Source organism: Eutrigla gurnardus, assembly GCF_963514095.1.
Source record: "Eutrigla gurnardus genome assembly, chromosome: 11".
Lineage (NCBI taxonomy): Eukaryota > Metazoa > Chordata > Actinopteri > Perciformes > Triglidae > Eutrigla > Eutrigla gurnardus.
Genome location: NC_139925.1, coordinates 3,277,620 through 3,297,753, shown reverse-complemented (window position 1 = coordinate 3,297,753; position 20,134 = coordinate 3,277,620). Strand labels below are relative to the sequence as shown.

The window sequence follows — 20,134 nt, the reverse complement described above, 5'->3', positions numbered from 1 at the left end:
CACTAGCATCTTAGCCCAACCTCCCCGATCAATAAACACCCATAAGATGACAATTGGGCCTCATATAAATGAATAAGCATCATCATCACCCTAAGGACCTGAACGAGGCGTCGTCACACGTTGGGATGATCCATTAAAAACATAAACCAGATCCATAAATCAGATATTTGATTTCAGACTGTTGATTCCTTCCTTCCACAGCAGTTTGAGAGAGACCTGAGGAGGTTCGCCCAAACCAAGCGAGGGATGACGCTGGACAACCACTGCCTCTACGACAAGACCAAGGTACAGACACACAGCAGCACCGGACCCCTGAGTCCAGCTCATCATGTGCAAGATTAATACTAACGGCTTAAACAAGAGCAGACCCAGAATTACTTCCACCATTTTTACTATTTCTAGCTGCAAAATGTCACAATATTAAGAGTCAAATGGCCACAAACAAAAACTCTCAACATCTTCATTCTTAATATTTGCTGATTGTTGTTTCTCCGAACGGCCGATGGACACGAGATATTTGAACTGCTGAACGACTTCAGAGTAGATCAGAGGTCTTAAACCAGGTTACGCTTTGTTCTGTAGAGAGAGAGAGAGAGAGAGAGAGAGAGCATCAGTGTTTTCCACAGAGTCTAACCTCTCAGGTGGGATTTGCGAGACCGTCTCCCCTCTGAGAGCATTTATGAATCTGGATCGTGAATCACTGCCGAGGCTCCGGTCCTCCAAGGTTTTTTGGGAAATATTAGAACCGGCTTGTCTCAACATTTTTGAATTACAGCACAGCGGGTTAACACACACACACACACACACACACACACACACACACACACACACACACACACACACACACACACGCCAACTAACGTATACATGATGACATCAGGGCAGTTAAAATCCATTTAGACGCTTCGATGGAAGTGTGAGCTCGTTAATGCAGAGGTAATTGCGTCGGGGAGTCGGAGGTTCATTTACACGTTTCCAAATGAAATAAAGCACATCTTACCACACACACACACACACACACACGCAGATATAAAAGGTACCAGTGTACACCATAACTCATGTTATTTAATAACTCAGCAACGTGCTAATTCGTTTTATTGTTTGGGAAACGCCTTCGGCTTCGCCCGGCTCCGGGAGGGAGATAAAACATCCAGCTTTCATAATCGTTAACGTCACCTGAGATGTTTCAGCCAAGCGGGGAAATCAGTTCAGCATGAGGAGAGCAACACGTGTGATTTACTCAGGAAGTGAAGACAATCGTGGATTTATTTCTGCTCTCGTTCATCGTTAATGTCAAACAAAACTGAACCGACTAAAATGATTCGCCAACGTTTTATTATCCGACACGTGAAAATCTGTTTTTCAGAGTGAAGACAGGTGTGATGAGATTCCTTAGATTACTTTAGCGTCTGCTAAATGCCCTAAATGTATAATAATAAATAAGATATACGGTTTGAAAGCCAATGAAATGATTGAAACGTGTTGATCGTTGAAGCCACAACGTTCTTCTTGTCCAAACATTCAGCCTCTCTGACAGCGAGATGAACTCTGGAAGGTTTGAACGTTAAAAAAGGACGTGTGACTCTGCAGCTGCAGGTTCGTTAGCAGGGAGGAAGTTTACAGTTCTGACAAGATTCAACAGAAACATTTCCAGGGAAGTATCCGTCTTTGTGACGGCCACTTCACGGGACGCAGCTCATTTCCAATGCAAAGGGCAGAACGGCGAGAGAGAGACTGAGAAGCCCTCCCCCCCTCCTCCTCCCGGGGGGAACAGAGGTCAGCGTCGCCGGGATCGCCGAGTGGCAGCTCCCTGACAGATATTATACACAAACCGGCCGCCTCAGATGGCGTTTATTCAAATGCAAGCAGGCAGAGAGACGGCGCCTGCTGACGGTGCAGCCGACCGTGCAACCGGTATAGAGGACGGACGGACGCACGCACACACGCACGCACGCCATCCATCAGAGGCCGTCGAACACTTCGGAGAAGAAGTCGATGCTTTAAAAGTGACACCGTGTTCCTCACACGTGGGAACGGCGGGAGATTTACGGCACGTCGGCCTGTTGGCGGGAAAATGTGTTTAAGGCCTCACGGTCGCTCAATTAAGCGCCGCCGTCGCTCGCCAGGCTCCGTTTCAAGGTCGGCAGGAAGCTTAGCGGGGAGCGTTTCCACATCGCCGTCCTAATTAACGTAATGAAGAGCAATTAAGCGTCCCGCCGTGTCCCGCCGTCCTCACGACGCCGTCTCTCCGCTTCGCCGTGGGCAGCAGAGGAGGAGTCCCGTTTTTTTTTTTCATCTAATTGGTTCGTTATGGCGCTTTCATCGTTTTTCGTGCCCCCTCCTGATTGGCCGGCGCTTCTTTTTGGAGAGATCTGCTCTTCTGGGAAGGGGACTGATGTCTGATTTAAAAGCTGAAGGCGGTCATTTGGAGGACTTTCATCTTCTCAGACTCTCAGCGGAGACTCGCTGCTCTCCGTGTTATTATAAAATGCTTAAAAAAAGATTACAGGGCTAATACTCCAGCTCATCACCTCCTCCCAATTAAGAGCAGGCTGGACAGCTGTCACACAAAGACACCATCACTTCAGGCTCAGACGGGTTTCCGGTTTCCGTCCGTTCAGATCGCCGAGCAACAGGTTTGATGGAGGAACAGCAGCCAAAACGGCTGGAAGTGCCGGTTCCGGTCCGCGGCGGAACATTATCCAAACCAATTACGGGGGGAATGACCGCACAACGCGGAGGCTTTATGGGTAACGGGAGACGGCGGTTTGTTGACAGCTGGAGTTCCTCGCGCTCGTAAAGCCTCCATTTAGAAAACCAACAGGAGGTAATCAGCGCTGAGGAGAAAGAAAACACTCGTATTGAGATGTTTGTTCCTCTTATTTTCTCCTCCTGATGCCGAATCCTCCAACCTGACAGGATGACGGGTTACCAATACTGTTTTTATTTTTCAGTCCAAGGAAATAAGACGCACATGAAGGAACTAAATCACTGAAAATCTTCGGTTTTCACTGCATCTGCAGAACAACTGTGATTACACAATGACTGCCGAAAAGGCAGTTTTCACATCATTTTGTTCTCTGTAGTTATTTGACAGTCGATGAATGAAAAAAACGTCTTCTAAAGAAAATGTAGATTTCTGCTTTGGTATTTGAACGAAGGATTTTCACTTAGTGGTGAGATAATTTGTTCATTCATTAGACAAAGATCTCAATTTTCTTTCATTGATTATTTGTTAAACAAAAAGGCCAAACAGGTTCAGATTGTTGTTCAGACAAAACAAGCAAATTTTAAAGATTTCTTTGGGAAATTGTGCCGGTCATTTTTCACAATTTGACAAACTGGTTAGCAAGAGTCATGTTTCCGATATTCACTCTCCTTTTTTAGCTCCGTTTTGGTCTCCACCAACCCCCGAGGGAAATATCTAAACTAATTAGCCACTTTCTCCGCCCACCTGCTGTGTTGAAGCTGAAACGCATTGATAGTGAAATGTTAAAGATTAACTAACGACTTTCTCAAGCTCCGCCCACAGCTGTACTTGCAGATTGATTGATGGATGTCATGATATTATAGGTTTAAAAAAGCCTTTTCCATTTCAGCTCGACATGAAACTTTTTTGAAAACTTTTTATTTTTTATTTTGGCGAAAAGCGATGAGAGCGGTGAGAGTCAACCACGACAGCTGAACGGTGTAAAAGCCGAGCTGCAGGTTCAGATGATAATTCACGTTGTTTTCATGTTGTCATTCGACACATTTTCACATTTCATCACACTGGAAACATGAATATTCACCACATGAATGAACTCTGCAGACGTTCAAATGTCCTCGACCCTCCACAGTTCCAGAAACGCTGATGCAGAGACTTTTTGTGGGTCCAGATTCAGATCTTGTTTCCTGTGGTTTTCCTGCTGTGGGGAAAAGAGGACTTTAAAAAAAAAAAAGCCACTCTCTTGTAATTGGTGGTTGTGAAGCAGGCAATCCTTCACGCCGCGGTGTGATCGATACGGCTGCACCGCCGCTGTCAGGTCCGGGTCGCGGCGCCCTGCTAGCGATAACTGACATCTGGGTGTCCTCTGAAAACACTCTGCTGACTTGTAGTGCCACGGGCACTTACAGCCGAGCGCCGCTATCTGGCCTCCACGGTTGAATTTTAACTGTCCGAGTGTGTGTGTGTGTGTGTGTGTGTGTGTGTCCTCTGCTGTAAGTCTGAAGGTTTGTGATAATTAATACGTGTAGCGAGCTTGATGAATGAGGACAGGTGGAGGATTTCATCATGCCCAGACAGACTGACTCCCTCCCTGGGAAGGAGGGATCCATGACCTGCCCAACACCTCCAGAAAAAAAAAAAAAAAACTCACTCAGGTTCTACCCTTGAAATTCACTCTTTTTGGCGCTCGCCGACGGAGCTCCGGCGTTCCGGCGTTCCCAGGCTGCAAAAAACAAAAAAAATGCATTCATGTAAATGCAATTAATTTACATGCACGCTGGCGTACCGTGCACGTAAAGTGTGCGTGTCTTTTTTTCTCTCCGAGGGTAATTACTCCACGTCGGCTGTAGGAGTGTGATTAATGAGGTTGTGGTCAGAAGCGGCAGCGTAGATGTCCTGGCTCCGGTCCTGAAGCACACTTACTGATATGATTCTCTCAATGTGGAGTTCAGGTAGACAGATGTTGGCCAACATGCCCACGTAATGACCACCGAGGAGATGTATCATCTCAGGGAGGAGGATTTATTGGCCTGATGACATATGCAGACAATAAAGATAATCTTCATTACAATGAGTTAAAAAAGAACGCGAGTAACAGAAAACGCGTCATCGTGAGTCAATATTTGCTCTGGCGGAAGAGACGTCTGTAAAGTTGTTTTCAAGTCACGAGAAATCTCATATAAATGTCTTTAATTGTTAAATTTTCCAGTAAGAGTTAAACTTAAGGATTATATATTTTTTTAATATTATTTCACATTTAATTTAAGCCCAGAGAAAAGCTGATTTAATGCAGTATTTAATTTAATTTCTTCTCGTTCTGATCTAACAACCTCATAATGTTATTAAATGCTAAAATGAAAATTGTAAGATTTCTTAGTTGCATTTCTGGACATATTTTAAAAAGATGATCAGATCTAAATGATTTTGTTAATTCTAGCAGTTAAAGCTACATGTTCAATGAGCTGAAAGCAGCACGTCATGTTTTCACTGGGTTTATATCACAAATACATGGCATCAGGAATCAAATAGTAAAAGAAATAACACTTTAGATTAGGGAACACATATTAACCATGAACTAGTTTCTTATTAGCATGCATATTAGTAGCATATTGGTTGTTTTTAAGCCGTTACATCACTTACTAATGCCTTATTCTGCAAATACTAGGCCATTAACTACTGTGAGAGTTTTCCATCAATAATTACCTAATCACTGCTTATTGATAGTGAGTTAGGGAGTTGTTGTAAACCACTTAATAAGAATAATAAGAAACTAGTTCATGGTTAATGTGTTCTCTAATCTAAAGTGTGATATTATAATAGTTGATTTTTCATTGTAACAATATTTCCCGCTGCTTGTTAAATAACGGGCCAATCTTGTTAGATGTTTTTTTTTATTAATAGCTCATATTTTCGACAGCAGCAATGAGGAGATTCCCTTTTAAACATTTTAAAAATCCATAAATGAACTTCATTCTGCAGAGTGTTCTCATGATGTTCCCCGACAAGCATGCTTCATTTAAAACCGTTCACAGTGTGAACTGTTCCCTCTGTGTGTGTGTGTGTGTGTGTGTGTGTGTGTGTGTGTGTGTGTGTGTGTGTGTGTGTGTGTGTGTGTGTGTGTGTGTGTGTGTCCACCAGCAGTTTAATACGAAGCTCACTGTCACATTACGATATCTGGGATGTAGACCCCCCCCCCCCCCCCCCTACAACCTCTGAGCAGTGGATGAGTGGACAATAACGGGGCAATTGCACTGGGCTTTGGGGAGCGGCGGTGTCGAACGCTCCCCCGGCCGGCTGACTGGCTGCTGCTCACACAGATGGGAAGGAGGCCCCGCCCCCCTCGACCCCCCTCCCCCTCCGAGGGGGCGAGAGGTTTAATTTGGTGCACGAGGACCCTGAGGGCGTCACACACTGTTAGACACCCGTACCTGAGTGTACGTTGTGACGGACAAGTGGGCCGAGGAAGGCGCCCCCCCACCTGTCCTCCAAACATCCTGGTGGCGAGCTGGGAGCACTGGGAAATTATCTGAGTGGGGGGGGGACGTTTTCTTCTCGACCTTGGCACCGCGTCCGTTCTTACAGTGTGAATTCTAATTAACGCAGCGAGATGAATGGACATCTCGGCGCCGAGGGGAAGTTCACTTCCTCACACTTTGATTGGAAGTCGCCGTCCAGATGAGCAGGAAGTCAGCGAGCGGAGAAGTGTTTTCATAAGAATAGTAAAAATGGCGATGGTTGTTGGTTTCGTTTGAGATTCTTGAAGATCGGCAGATTTTTAAAGCGGTGGTTCGTTTTCTCTCGTTTCACAGATGAACGTATTTGTCACAGTTTTTATTTGAGAAACCTGTAGATCAACGTATCATTCACAGGAATATTGACTTCATGTTTCTTAGTTTCTGGGCCTTTTTATGCCTTCTGTATCTGATCCGCATTCTTTTTTATTTAAGATTGGTTGGAAAGTTGAGAGAGTGAGGATTAGATGCATCGAAGGACTTCAGGTCAGATGAAATGAGGGGGTTTCTTCTTCTGTTATTCAAATAAACGTCCATTTGGATCCAAAGATGAACCGATTAATGTCAGAGGTCAATGTGACCTCACAAAACACATTTTTGGCAACCTCCAGTCCTGAAAAGTAAAGCCAAGGCTGAAGTGCCTTAAACTATCATTCCCTCTGCTGACCATCAGGGGGCGACTCCTCTCTGGTTGTATAGAAGTCTATGAGAAAATGGTCCTACTTCTCTCTGCTGGCCACCAGGGGGCGACTCCTCTCTGGTTGTATAGAAGTCTATGAGAAAATGGTCCTACTTCTCTCTGCTGGCCACCAGGGGGCGACTCCTCTCTGGTTGTATAGAAGTCTATGAGAAAATGGTCCTACTTCTCTCTGCTGGCCACCAGAGGGCGACTCCTCTCTGGTTGTATAGAAGTCTATGAGAAAATGGTCCTACTTCTCTCTGCTGGCCACCAGGGGGCGACTCCTCTCTGGTTGTATAGAAGTCTATGAGAAAATGGTCCTACTTCTCTCTGCTGGCCACCAGGGGGCGACTCCTCTCTGGTTGTATAGAAGTCTATGAGAAAATGGTCCTACTTCCCAACAGACCAGAAATGGGAGTTGCTAGTTAGCTACTAAGATGACTTTAACACTTAGCCGTCAAGTTGACTTTGAATTATCGAAGCAGCTTCACACCAGAATCCACATGGATCCAGATCCAGTAAGGATCCAGGTGCCGCTCTGCTGCTTTGTGTTGATCAGATCCACCCGTTGTTTCAAAACTGTAGTCCATAAACCAACGGGTGACATCACCATGACTACGTCCGCTTCTTCTAAACAGTGTGTGGTTTTTGGCTGTAATTCAAGCGTACATATGCTAATGATGGCATTTTCACACACGTCTAATAGGATGAAATGATGAAGTGATGACATTTTGGACAGACATGTTTGTAGTTATTCTAGCTGGTGATTATATGAAGAAGGGCTTTATGATGACAAGCCAAGAAAGCCAAGAAAGTTAATCCTGGGGAAAGGAAGCAAATACACACAGGCGGATAAAAGGACAAATATGATCGTATACTCATTCCAAACATGCAGCAATTTCACGCTACTTCATTTGACCGTTTCTGTTTCCATTAGTTAACCTTTCACTGACGCTTTTAATCCAGCTCTGCTCATAATAAGCTATTTAAACCTCCTATTTGTTGCACACGTCTCAAGCAAAATAATCAAACTGCTAAAATAAGGCATGCAGCTGTTTCTATCTGTGGCTTTATGATGTTCATATGAAATCTAACGGAGCAGGGCCGAGTGCTGCCAGGAAACGCCGGAGGGAAACTTTTATTTTCTCCCTTTGTCTTACAAGGACACGAACAATATGTAGCATTTCATTAAGCACCCAAAGTGGATTTACAAATTCCAGGTTCATTACTTGTAATGGCTACGCGGCGCGGATCTATTTTCAGGAGCAGAAATCAAATTGTTTTTTCCTTCACTTCTCCAGACTTCCTTTTCGTCTGTCGATGGTCCGTTTCTGCCTTTTGTTAGATTTATCGGATCGTGCTCTTGTTTTGCTTTCAACCCACATTTAGCACATAAATGGGTCAAGAACTGAGCTCAGTTAGACGATGAAGGAGGCGAAGCTTCCGTCTCTAGCTCTGGTTCACTTTTCTAAGGACTGTCAGTCTGTCAGAAAGAGCATGTTAGAGGTGAGTGTGATCTGATATCTGCCAGAAGGACGCGTTTTTAAAGGGGGACACGGTTTATCTCATCACCAAGATCACCAAAAAGCATATTATACCATTTAAAACAGCCGTTATCCCGTCTCTCAATATTAAAATTATCCGTATGTCCACCCGCTTCTTTTATAGGAAACCTGAAATAGTTTACAGGACTAACGAAGCCGACTCGTCTGTATAGAAGAAGAGGACGTTGTCATGACGACATGGGCTACAGGTTTGAAGCCATTTTTAATGTCTGTACTATTTATCACAATATCCATCTAACAGTTGTTCAGATACTTCACACATCGATGCTGAAGGCGTTCGCAGGGATGATGATGTCACTTCAACTGCAGGTCAACTTGTAGCTGAAGCTCTCATAACTCATTTATTCACTCATATCATGCAATTTAATCAAAATAATAAATAATAAAAAAATCATTTAAAGCAGAGATCTTCAACAGGGGGGTTCTATGATCCGAAAATATACATCTTCCCATATATTAAATGTTATGAGGTGAAATTGTGACGTAGAAATGAAATGCCAATATAGAATTAAAAGATATGAATCTGTCAACAAAAAATGTTTAAAGTCTTCTATTGTAAACATATATCATTACAAAGTACTTGTAAACATAATCAAAATAATAACAATAATAATACATATTATTTGTATAGTGCTTTTAAAAGTTCTCAAAGACTCTTTACATAAATAAATCACTTGGTACTACAGGCTGCACTACATTATTATGGTCTGGTTTAATAAGCAACACAATGAGGGGTCCCTCCACTGTGTCGCCATCAGCCAAAGGGGGGAGACCTCCGATTTAAAGCAAATCTCCAAAAAAGTGATTTAATGGACACTGTTAGAGGGAACGTAACGCTGCGATTTAAATTGTCACTGCTGTTTGGAGAGAAGAAAAAAAAAGTCATCGCCATGGTAATGTGATGAAAAATGTCATCATCACAGCTGGAAGCATCGCCGCCGTGGGTAGAATAGTTATCGCTGCGGGTGAAGACATTATCGCCCCAGAATCTCACACGGACGCCGAGGGAAACATTGGACGGCCACGTGACGTCCAGGAAAGAAACCTGGTTAATAAAAGTGTGAGTGATACAAACTGCATGAAGACGTCCCGGCGCAGAGCGGAGCCGGATGAGGAGTCGCCCCTTAAGCCGGGATCAGACTCCGGGATTTAAAGAGAATCTCAACATATCTCATATTTACAGGCCGTCTTACGTTTCCAGGAGAAGCTCCCACCTAGCTGCCGAAGATAAGGAACGGGAAATTACAAGATTACAAGATTCACTCGGATTTGCAAAACCGGATTTTGGAAAATTGGACCGTCTTGACTGTTTGCGGAACGTGTGCATTCTGGCAATCTGGTCTCATGGAGCCGGGCCAGCGGGGGAAATCTCTGCAGTCAGAGTTTGTGGGAAGGAAAGTGGAAGTGAGAAAATGTGGATGACAGGAGAAAGCAGCTTTAGGTTCTGCAGCTTTTAGTGTTTACTGGTGAGACAATTGCCTTCTACTAAAGCCGGCGTCGGCTTGTGTTGCTCTGACCTTTTCTCCTCACTTTTGTTTTTGCTTCGCTACTTCCCGTTGCTGTTCTCCGGGTTGCTTGAAACAAACTGTTGTTCAACCGTGTCCAAATGGGAAAAGTGCTCTTGTCTGTTTTTTCTAAATGTCCAGAGAAAACGCTTTCCGCCGCCGTCTAAGAGGCGAGACGCCTTCAAATGTATAAATTGGGATAAACTGCGCACGCTTTTGACAGTTCACACTTTAGCGAAGCTCGTAGTTAGTTTCACCTAATTTGCCCGTTTGCACCCAGCGAGGCGAGTCTCCCCTCGCGTGACACGGATCAAAACAAACACATTACTCTGCCGTCCATTTACCACCGTAGATGAGGGTTCAGATTGGCCGGCGTCGATCATCTGTGAAACGTGATGCCGTCACCATTTGCAATCTGTGGAATGTGAGCAATGCTTGTAAATCGCTTGCTAAACGAGCCACGGGCTAATTGCTGCATGGCACTCCTTATGAAACTGTTGTGAGACATATATCCACATCAGAAATGTATAGAGGAGGGAGGAGTTCACTGGTTTGTTTTTTCACTTTTGTGCCTCTGAATTCTTTGGTGAAGCTCTGCTTTTTCATCCAGATCGACTTATTTGAGAATCTATCTATCTATCTATCTATCTATCTATCTATCTATCTATCTATCTATCTATCTATCTATCTATCTATCTATCTATCTATCTATCTATCTATCTATCTAGCAAATGTTAGCATGCTAGCAGGCTAAACTACAATGTTGAACTTTGTATCTGCTGAGCGTTGTCTTATTGAACATGTTAGCATTTGGCTCAATGAGCCTCACATCTTAAAAAAAAAGAAAACCAAACCTGCGAAAAAACTGGAAAAGGTGAGATTTCACTGTTTAAAGTGAGACGATCCGTTCCTCCACATGGTCCAGATAAGGAGGAGTGACTAGTACTCAGTGACCAGGAGTAAAAGGAAACCTGTGTTCGGACCGCCTTTAGCCTCGACAGACTCTGGCACACATCATGGCGGTGACTCAGAGATCGAGTTTACCCCGAGGTGAGCAATGGGATCCGCCTCGGGGGATTGAGGTCGCCGGGGTCAAATTGGTTGTTGCATCCCACAACAACGTGTTGTCATGTTATCTTGCTTCTCGTGACTCGAGTCCTCCGAGGTCGAGGAAACCCACATGACCCATGTTTTCTAACTGCCACCTTCAAAGAGACGAACAGCGTGCCCGTGTTGTGATACGCATTGCGATCAAGTCTTTATCTGGTGGATCCGGCTTTAAACCCAGTCCCAGTAATCCTTTCTGTAGAAGTGGACTCGGAGAAGAAGGTAGCAAGTATTATTGATTACTCTGCTTGATAAACTATAACTTTCTTGGCAAAGAAATAATGTTAAAGTCCAGTCTGCTGCTTCTGTATGGAGACGCGTTTCTGAGGGAAACGGGATAAACAGATTTAGATTTTGATTTATGGTTGAGAAGATTAGCTCTCGGCCTTCTATCGCTCAACTTACAGATTGATTGATGGAAGTCATTATGTTATTGGTTGAAATTGATAGGTAATAGCTGATGTAATCATGCGCCATATCTTTGGAGGGGAAAAAAAAATGTCTTTGACATATATATATATATATTAAATAGCAGGATTCCAACTTTTCATCTCCGCTCAACATAAAGAAAGTTTGTACTTGTTTTAACCTGCACAGGTGTCATTCAACATAGCATTTAATCAATTCAGAATACAGATCACAACAAATCCGATCAGTAATGATCTGGATCGTATAAACAGATCCAGAAAGGAGTTCCACAGGGACGATGTAAATGCAGGGTTCAAAGGATGTGAACAGAAAACTCTTTTACTTGTTCTTTAATTCAGGCTCAGAAGTGGAAACCTTTGTGGTTTGATCATTTAGCAGCCGGTCAGGATCTCCTCCACGCGGCCGGAAAGCCTTTTAGGTCGTTTCCTGTCCACATTAATGCCGCGACTAGCAACAGGTCTGAGCGTCTTCTTGCATTTATTCTGATGAAGGAGCCGTGTTCTGCTCCCAGGGAGCTGCCACTCAGCATTACAAAGACCGGGGGTTTGCTGGTTCACCATAAAAAGCCTGCACATATTTCCGTTTTTCTTTTTCTTCTGCCACTCAAAAAGGGGTTCAAGGAATTTCTCACTTCAGGGATTTGCTTTGATTGCGCCAGTTTGGACATTTTTTCTCTGCTGTGTCCCTGAATTGGTCTTGAAAGGCGTCAACTGTAAGACGGAAGCCGGGTGGAATGATGGCAGACAGGTAAATCAGTGTGTGTTTGTGTGTGTGTGTGATGGATTATACAGTGACAGCATTCATTGAGTGTAATGTGAAGGTGTTTGCTGCAGTGATGTGTAATTCTACTGGTTGTCTGACCGATCTTTAGTCTCCATTTGTGTTCCGTGAAACCCCAAAAACATTCGGCTTTGGCAAATGACAGCTACAAAGCGTTTTACATTTATTATAGTAGGAAAACTGAAATGTCACATTTTCAACTAATCTCAAGCAAGACTTGTAGTTGGCCGCCAGAAGACTTGGAAGAGTCCCGTAAAATCAAGATATTCATGAGCACAAATGTGGCTCACCTATAATATATACAGGGTCATGTGGATTCAGGCCAATCAAAGTCCCAGATTGGCAGAGAGGCAAAGGGAGCATCCAATAGGGGGCGTGAGTTAGACCACCGCGGTCCATAAAGCGGATAAGTGCTTTTTTCGATTGTTCCCAATGTTCGATTGTTTGCAGACGATATTTGATTTTATCCCCATAAAAAAATACTCTATCATCGTGAATATTGTTGTGAAGCTCTCTGGCTTTCATGGTTGCTAAGTGACAACTAGAGTCTGATTTAAAACACAGGATACACAAATAGTTCTTATATCTTTTATTTCAGCAGAGGCCATATGATTTATGATCATCTTAGTTCAGATTTATTTCCACTAAAAAGAATATTGGCTAAAACGTCAACTGATACCAGTGTGTTTTAGTGTCTTTTTAAGCATATTTTGATTGATTGTCAGGATAATATTGCAATTATTTTGGTTGGGATAATTGTAAAATTATAAGCCAGCATCCTCCGGGAAAAAAATATATCAATCAAATAGATAATTAAATCAAACAGGCAACGCTAGTCTATCATCGGTGGTAAGAGTGGTGATATACTGTCAAAATATTGTGTTATAATGGAAACATCAATTATAATAAAATATGCTATGTTGACACAGGCACTAAACCACTTTAATTTAAAACCTTGAGATAAAGTGCAGAATGTAGAAACAGTGAGACGATGTGAGTGCAAGTGTTGACCTCTTCACTGTCCAACACACACACATTTTGACCTAAAGATGGCACTAAATGTCAGGGGATTTACCAGTGTTATTAAAAAACCCTCCCGAGGGCAACGAGAATGTCTGCATCACATTTTTATGGCAATCCATCAACGGCTGTTGTTGTGACATTTCACCGGGAAACAACAAATGTCAACCGGCGGCGGTTGTCGTGGCGTAGTAAGTGGACCCCAAAACACGGGACACCAACGTCTAACAGATTAATTGTGATGTACGGAGGAGACGAGATGACGGGAGCTGGCGGGTTAGCAGACAGACAGGCTGGGACCTGAAACACAGGAGACAGACAGACAGGCAGGAAATCAAGGCGTGGTCGTCCTCGCTGCTGCGTCAGAGATATTGAAAGATGTTCCATCATTTGATCACTGTGATTGCTAGAACCAGATAGTTTTACAAATGGACTGCCTGTAGTTCAGCCCAGAATGACGTCATTTGACCAACAGCTCCCCGTGTGGTGGATGGAAGTCGGTTCATTTCGACTGCTTTCACACCTCAGCCGCTTGGTTTGGTTAAAATGTACTCGGGTCCGTTTCTTCTGTTTGTACAGTTCCTTTGTGACGGTGTAAAGTCAGTCGAACCCCCTCGCAGACCAAACAAGCGAACCCAGGACAGCTTGTAAAATGGGTCTCGGCCCGCTGCCGAGCGAACTCCGGTGTGCTTTGTTTGTGGTGTCATAGCAAATGAATCAACTGCAAGATTGAATAATCGCAGATATGTGATTGTAGTGTAATTCTAAAGCGTAACTGTATAACTTCCTGTTTCCTCCTCTGGATCGTCTGATCAAAGTTAGTGTGAACAGGAGCTGGGCAGAAGTCAAATGCATTCATTCATTCAACAATTTCCAACAGAATTTGTTTTGGTGTGAAAGTTCCCTAAGTTTCACTTTCAGATATAATAATGTGACTGAATATGTTTGGATATGAAGTACTGAGAGAAGAAAAGAAGTAGTGAGAGAAGGTTCTGTTCAACAAACCATCATCATCACCACAGATACCATATTATTTGGTAAGCAGCATGAACACATGCATAATTATATTCTAATTGTATAGTATTATTGTGCAAACATGTTATTGTTAAACACATATTTTGCTTATCTTTGTGTTTGAGACACATTTTCAAAAATTCAAAATCCAAAATGATGCAAAAGCAGAGAGGAAAAATAAAGATAGTCGTGTGGATCCTTGAAGTTATCCTCACGTGTTACTACTAACACATAATTTATGCCTATATATGTATAAATGCACAGCTGGGCCACAGATGATATTTAATTGATGTTGCTATAAATGCCGACCCGAGGCAAAGGCGTCTCATTTGTTAAGTGGCTCTTGCTGCAGCTGAATGTGTGAGATGCTGCGATGCTAGGGGCCTGATGAGAGGCAGGTGAGCAGGCTGAAAGGCCTGATGAGCACATTGATGGCAGGTGTGTGTTCACACCGGGAGCAGAGCCACGCCGCGTGTCAACTTTCACCTGTTGGTGGCGCTAAATGAAAAGTCAGGCACTCACCGAAGGATTCAGCTTCTTTTGCTTTCGATTCACCAGAATTCAAGGTCGTCCATCCAGCTACAGCTGAACTGAAGCTGGACCAGGACCAGGCAAGACCTGGTCCCACAGTACACGACACACTTAAATGTGGTACTCCTCTGAAAGATCCACGTTCCCATAAAAATATCCAGAAAACAAAAGTTTGTACGTATAAGTTTACCCATGAGATCCGCCATAAAACCCTTTATCTTCCCATTCTTACCCAGAATGCAGCAGGGTGAACAGACTGTGGCTGTAAATATCCCTTGGGCTCTTCGCAGGCACCCCTTGTTACCAATATCACTGATGCTCAGATCAATGACGTTCTGAACAGGATGCTTTCGATTGCTCCTCTGTAAAAGTGAACTTTTTTGGGAATGTTGCCGTGTATAGCAATGCGGCCGGTTGCTTGTGTTGCTGACTCGCACAAACGTAAAAGTGTTCAGCTCCATCGATGCAGACAGGCCTGTGTGTCTCTTTCTTAACTCAACAATCAGCTCCTTGGTTTTGCTGAGGTTGTTTCTCTGAACGGCACTCTGTCAGATTGGTGATTTCCTCTCATCGCACACGGCAGTGTCATCCGCAAAAAGAATCACCAGCTAGAATAATAAAGAACCCATGCGGTTGTGAAGTCACGTGTCTGCTGATGACCTCACAAAGTGCAGAATCACCTTCAGGTCCGAGGACGCTCCACTTTATCAAACACATCTGTAAAATTAGCCAAAACAAATACTATTTTTAAAATAATAGGCCGTCTTATAACTGAGAGGGTATGAATCATTTTTAATATTTATTTATTATTTTAAAAAATCTACCTTTTTATGTAAATACTATTTTGCCAGCAGAATACATTTGTTTAGTATATCAGTATTCTCATATTCTCAGTCTCAAACATAGATGAATCATGTCATGCTTTGTTTGTGCACAGAGCAAATATTAACATTTAATATCCAGGAATACACATTGAATGAATTAGAATTTTATTCATATCTCACACAATAATCCTCAGAGGGTTTTAAAATCTGTACACCATACAACATCCTGTCCATAGACACCATAACTATCCAAGAAATGTCATTTACTTCCATCATATCATTATTTTAGCCTGAGCTACATGATGGGTACGATCCCGCCTCCAGGAAAAACCCTGCTAGCATACGATGCTTCATCCAAACGATGGCGAAGTGATGAAACAAGCAAAAAGACAACAACCCAGCGCTGACTTCCACTTTGCAGAGCTTCTGTCGTACGTTTCAATTCATCAGTTTGAGTCGTAGGAGAAGCCGACGCCAATGTTTTTTTCTGGGGCTGAAATCTAAAACATCACAGGGAACGAGGAGCGTGTGATTTATGTGATATTTATATATATATATATATATATATATATATTCCCATAAAATTGTTGCCTGGTGCAGCTTCAACAGGCTGCCATGTGCATGCTTGATGTGTGGATGTGCTAATGGAAGGCAGACGGAGGGAGAGGCAAACAGATTGACACATGAAGAGAAAGGAAGAGACGGCGAGGTTCGGGCGCCGCTCCGTTATCCCTGACGAGGATGGTCATCTAATCAGCCTTCACAGTGGGACAACTGCATCAGTTAGCGTCAATGCTAAATCATATTGACAGCTATTGCCTGACAGACGAGGGGGGGGGGATGTGGAGCTGTGGAGGAATTAAAGGGAATTAAGGGGGCGAAAGAGAGAGTGATGGACACATCTAGGTGAGGCCTCGTTTCCCAGAGAAGAGAAAAGGCATTCAGGATAATTGCGTGAATATTATTTGTTCACTTACTGTAGTTGAATCCCCCCACACCCCCGTCACCCCGTTGCACCGCCTCACCCGCTGTACTTCCAGCCTCCCATCCACCCACACAGTGCCTGTTACCAGCGCTTAATGGGCGAAGACACAGGAAGTATTTATAGATTCTATTGAGCCTGCCGTTTTGCATCGCAAAAAAAACAAAACAGCAATTCAATGGTGGGCTTTTATCCGGCCACCTGCAATCTATTTTATTTCTGGAATAACAGTGTAAAGAAAATAAAGGAGTTGACTCTGTGAACTTGGCGGATGGAGGGGGGATAATGAGGGGTGTTGGGGAGGAGGTGGCGGATGCATATGGATCAGGCTGATCCGGGGTGTCGGCTCACTCAGGAGACAGATTCCACTTCATTACCGATGGAAGTGAACGGGTTTCAGGCCCCCGGACGCGTTCCATGTAATATTAACCGCCGCTGCCCTTGCGGTGGTGCAGGCACCCTTCAGACCGGGGCTCTTGTTTCAGGTTTGCACCATGATTTATTTACGGGGAACACGCGGCTGAACAGTCGTCGGGCTGGTTCGGGCTCGTCTTGTGGTCTCCGTGATGCCGTCGTCTGATAGGCTGGAAACGCCAGGAAACGGCATCACGTTGCACGAGGTGCACGAATACGAAGGAGTCCATCGTGCAGAATCTTTAAACCTCATCTGGTCGGGTTCAGGTAAATCAGTACATGTTGGATATCGTGAGTTGTTGTCTATGAGCTGTTTTAATCAGCCAGCGTCCGGCCCTGACATGAGTCACCACGAATCACATCGCTTCTTTTATTTTTCACACTGACAAATTCATGAAGGAGAGAAAATACTTAAAAAAAAAGAAAGAAGAAAATCCACCACAAAAGATTCTCTGCCACAAAAGCCTCCTCCCAGCGGGGAAGTAAATATATGGTACCCTAAATTAAATTGGCGTGGGAGGAGATAGCATCATTTGGCAACGTGATCGCTGGCTCTTTAGAGGAGCGTTTCCAACAAAACGCAGGAAAGTGGCTCAGTGATGGAGAAGAAGGAGGATGATACTCGCCAGCCTTTTTAAACTCATGACGCATGTTGGCAGTTCTGTGTCGAGATGATAATAATTAGAAGCGCCGGCCAGGAAGGATTAAAAAAAAAATGATTTGCATGAAAAATGCTTTTGGGATCTCGTGATATGAAGCTGTGAAAAATGACAGAAAAAAGTCTGCTTCCTCTCTCTGTGAGCTCCCAGCAATCAAAATGATTATTACTGACACATTATATTGCACCTTTGGCTCCACGGCGGCTTGTTCACCATCACAACCAGTTACTGAATTACAAAAAATGACTGCCGGCAAGAAAATAAAGCTGTGTTCATCTGGCAAAGAGTCCGCCAGTACAGGAAAACACAATTCATGTTATGTCCTCTCACCGCTGCCAAAACGCATGGTTGGAGGAATCAAACTCAATTCCTGCAGGACGATATGACTATGATTTTTTTCGTCCAACACTGTCGTACGTTAATGAAGTATTACAACCTTGCCGATCACGTTTGCACACCGACTCCCAAAGTTTTGTCCATCCAAAACGTTTTTTTGGAACAGGTTTGATTTTCTGCGCAAACGAGTGCAATCAGGAAGTAAAGCCTTGACAGGCCAATGAGTTTCTCTGAGCCGACATTTCTGATTGGACGGGGGTTTTTACAGTCCTGCCACGGCCACAGATGACATTTATTTTATTTATTTTATATCAGAGCATTTAATGTCTTCATTGCTATCGGTATGTTACGAGGATTTCAAGTAATATAACAGAAAGTGTTTCTGAATAGAATCACCTACTCAACCTTTAACGTGGATGTTTTTCAGTGCAGTTTGGTGAAGAGCCTTCCTTTAAATGTTTCAACCTGCAACAGGTTACAAACCATAGCATGCTTGATTATCAAACGCCTCTCAGAAACTTACTTTGGGATTAAACTTCGACCTTGACTCGCCACGTCTCCGGCGGTCAGACGATTCCGCCTCACGTCGGCGAGGAAAACGTGTCTTCCAGACCCCCAAACAAAAGCTCATATTTTGCCAACGTGCCGTTTTTAATTGAGCGGAATGAAAAAGGGAAAGCTGAGGCGGCGGCATCGGATCACACCGTCTGGAGCAGGAAGCAGATTGGTCATGCAAAACCAGAACCCTCTTCAACGGACCAATTAATTATTTAAGGGCTTCAGTGGAGCAGAGAAACTTAATTTATTGTTATCATTAGAAGACTGTTGTGTTTGGGTCCGTGTGAGGAAGAGCCGGGCTACAATTACAGGCCACACAGATTAGAGGAGGACTTCAATATGACGGGAGACAGAGAGACAGACGGACAGACAGACAGACAGACAGACAGACAGCAGATCTCACACTTCAGAAGTTCACAACACGTCCAAACTTCAGGAAGATGACGAGCTGATAAAAGCAAAAGCCAGCAAGGTGATCAAGGAAGAAGTTCATACAGTTATTGTTAAAAGCATCGGGTCTGACTCCCCTCAAAAACACTGAGGCCGTATTGCTGGACCCGCTGGAGGGAAGGGGGGCACGGGAGAACCAGAACCAGGACTGAACGGGGGGAAAGACCACCAAACCCCGCTTCGGTAAAATTAGAGGTTTTCTGAAGGGAATCTGGTGTTTGTAAACCGCTTATGTCCACGGAGATGAAAGTTCCTCGTGGTGACTTTAAATAAATAAATGATGACCTGTTTTTTTAGTTTGAATCCTCTTTGGGATTAAAAGTAAAGTCATTTAAAGTGATGTGTTGCAGTTATGGCTGTGCATAATGTCCACGATTGACATATGGCAGAACACGAACCCATGTGAGCTTCTTTGACCACACCCCCAATAGTGATGTCACAGGGTACACTTCCACATCGCTGTAGGAAGGTCAAAAAAGTGCAATCGCTGTTAAGTCGCTCTTAAAGCTGAAAATATAACAAATATTTTGATTTATAATACTTTTTATGCATATATAATAATTCATATACAACTTTGTTCTCATTAGCGTGAAGTCGATCACGGCGTGTTACATTGTCGGCCGTGTTTTCAATGTGAAGAAGTCGAACTCCTTCAACGTGGGTTGAAAAGAAAGATTGCCTTTCTATCACATACGTTAGAGAACATTTCAAGGCTGATATTAAAGCACTAAAACTACTGGAATTAATATAAATATTTATATGTGTGTGTGTGTGTGTGTGTGTGTGTGTGTGTGTGTGTGTGTGTGTGTGTGTGTGTGTGTGTGTGTCTGTGTGTGTGTGTGTGTCACAAACAAAGAGAATTGCGTCAGCTTATAAAGCTCTAACAAGCGATGTCTCTGAGTAAAAACCAGGCTTTGTGACGTGGTGAGGACATATGTGGAGTTTGCTTCATTCAATGACAACGAGGATGAAAATATGCATTTATTAGTTGAACAACAACATCACAAGGACGGTGGAAAAACACAAGCTTTTTTATTGCACTTCCCTCTCTCACTCCTGGCC

The 20,134-nt window shown here is 43.5% G+C and overlaps 1 protein-coding gene across 1 annotated transcript in view; it reads left to right on the top strand.

Moving 5' to 3' along the window:
- The window catches only part of dntt (deoxynucleotidyltransferase, terminal), a 67,646-nt gene that overhangs the window by 42,231 nt on the left and 5,281 nt on the right, over nt 1-20,134 (top strand). Inside the window, exon 10 of the mRNA XM_084020581.1 lies at nt 202-285. Within this exon, the coding sequence (XP_083876707.1) occupies nt 202-285 (84 nt within the window). The remainder of the gene's footprint in view (nt 1-201; nt 286-20,134) is intronic.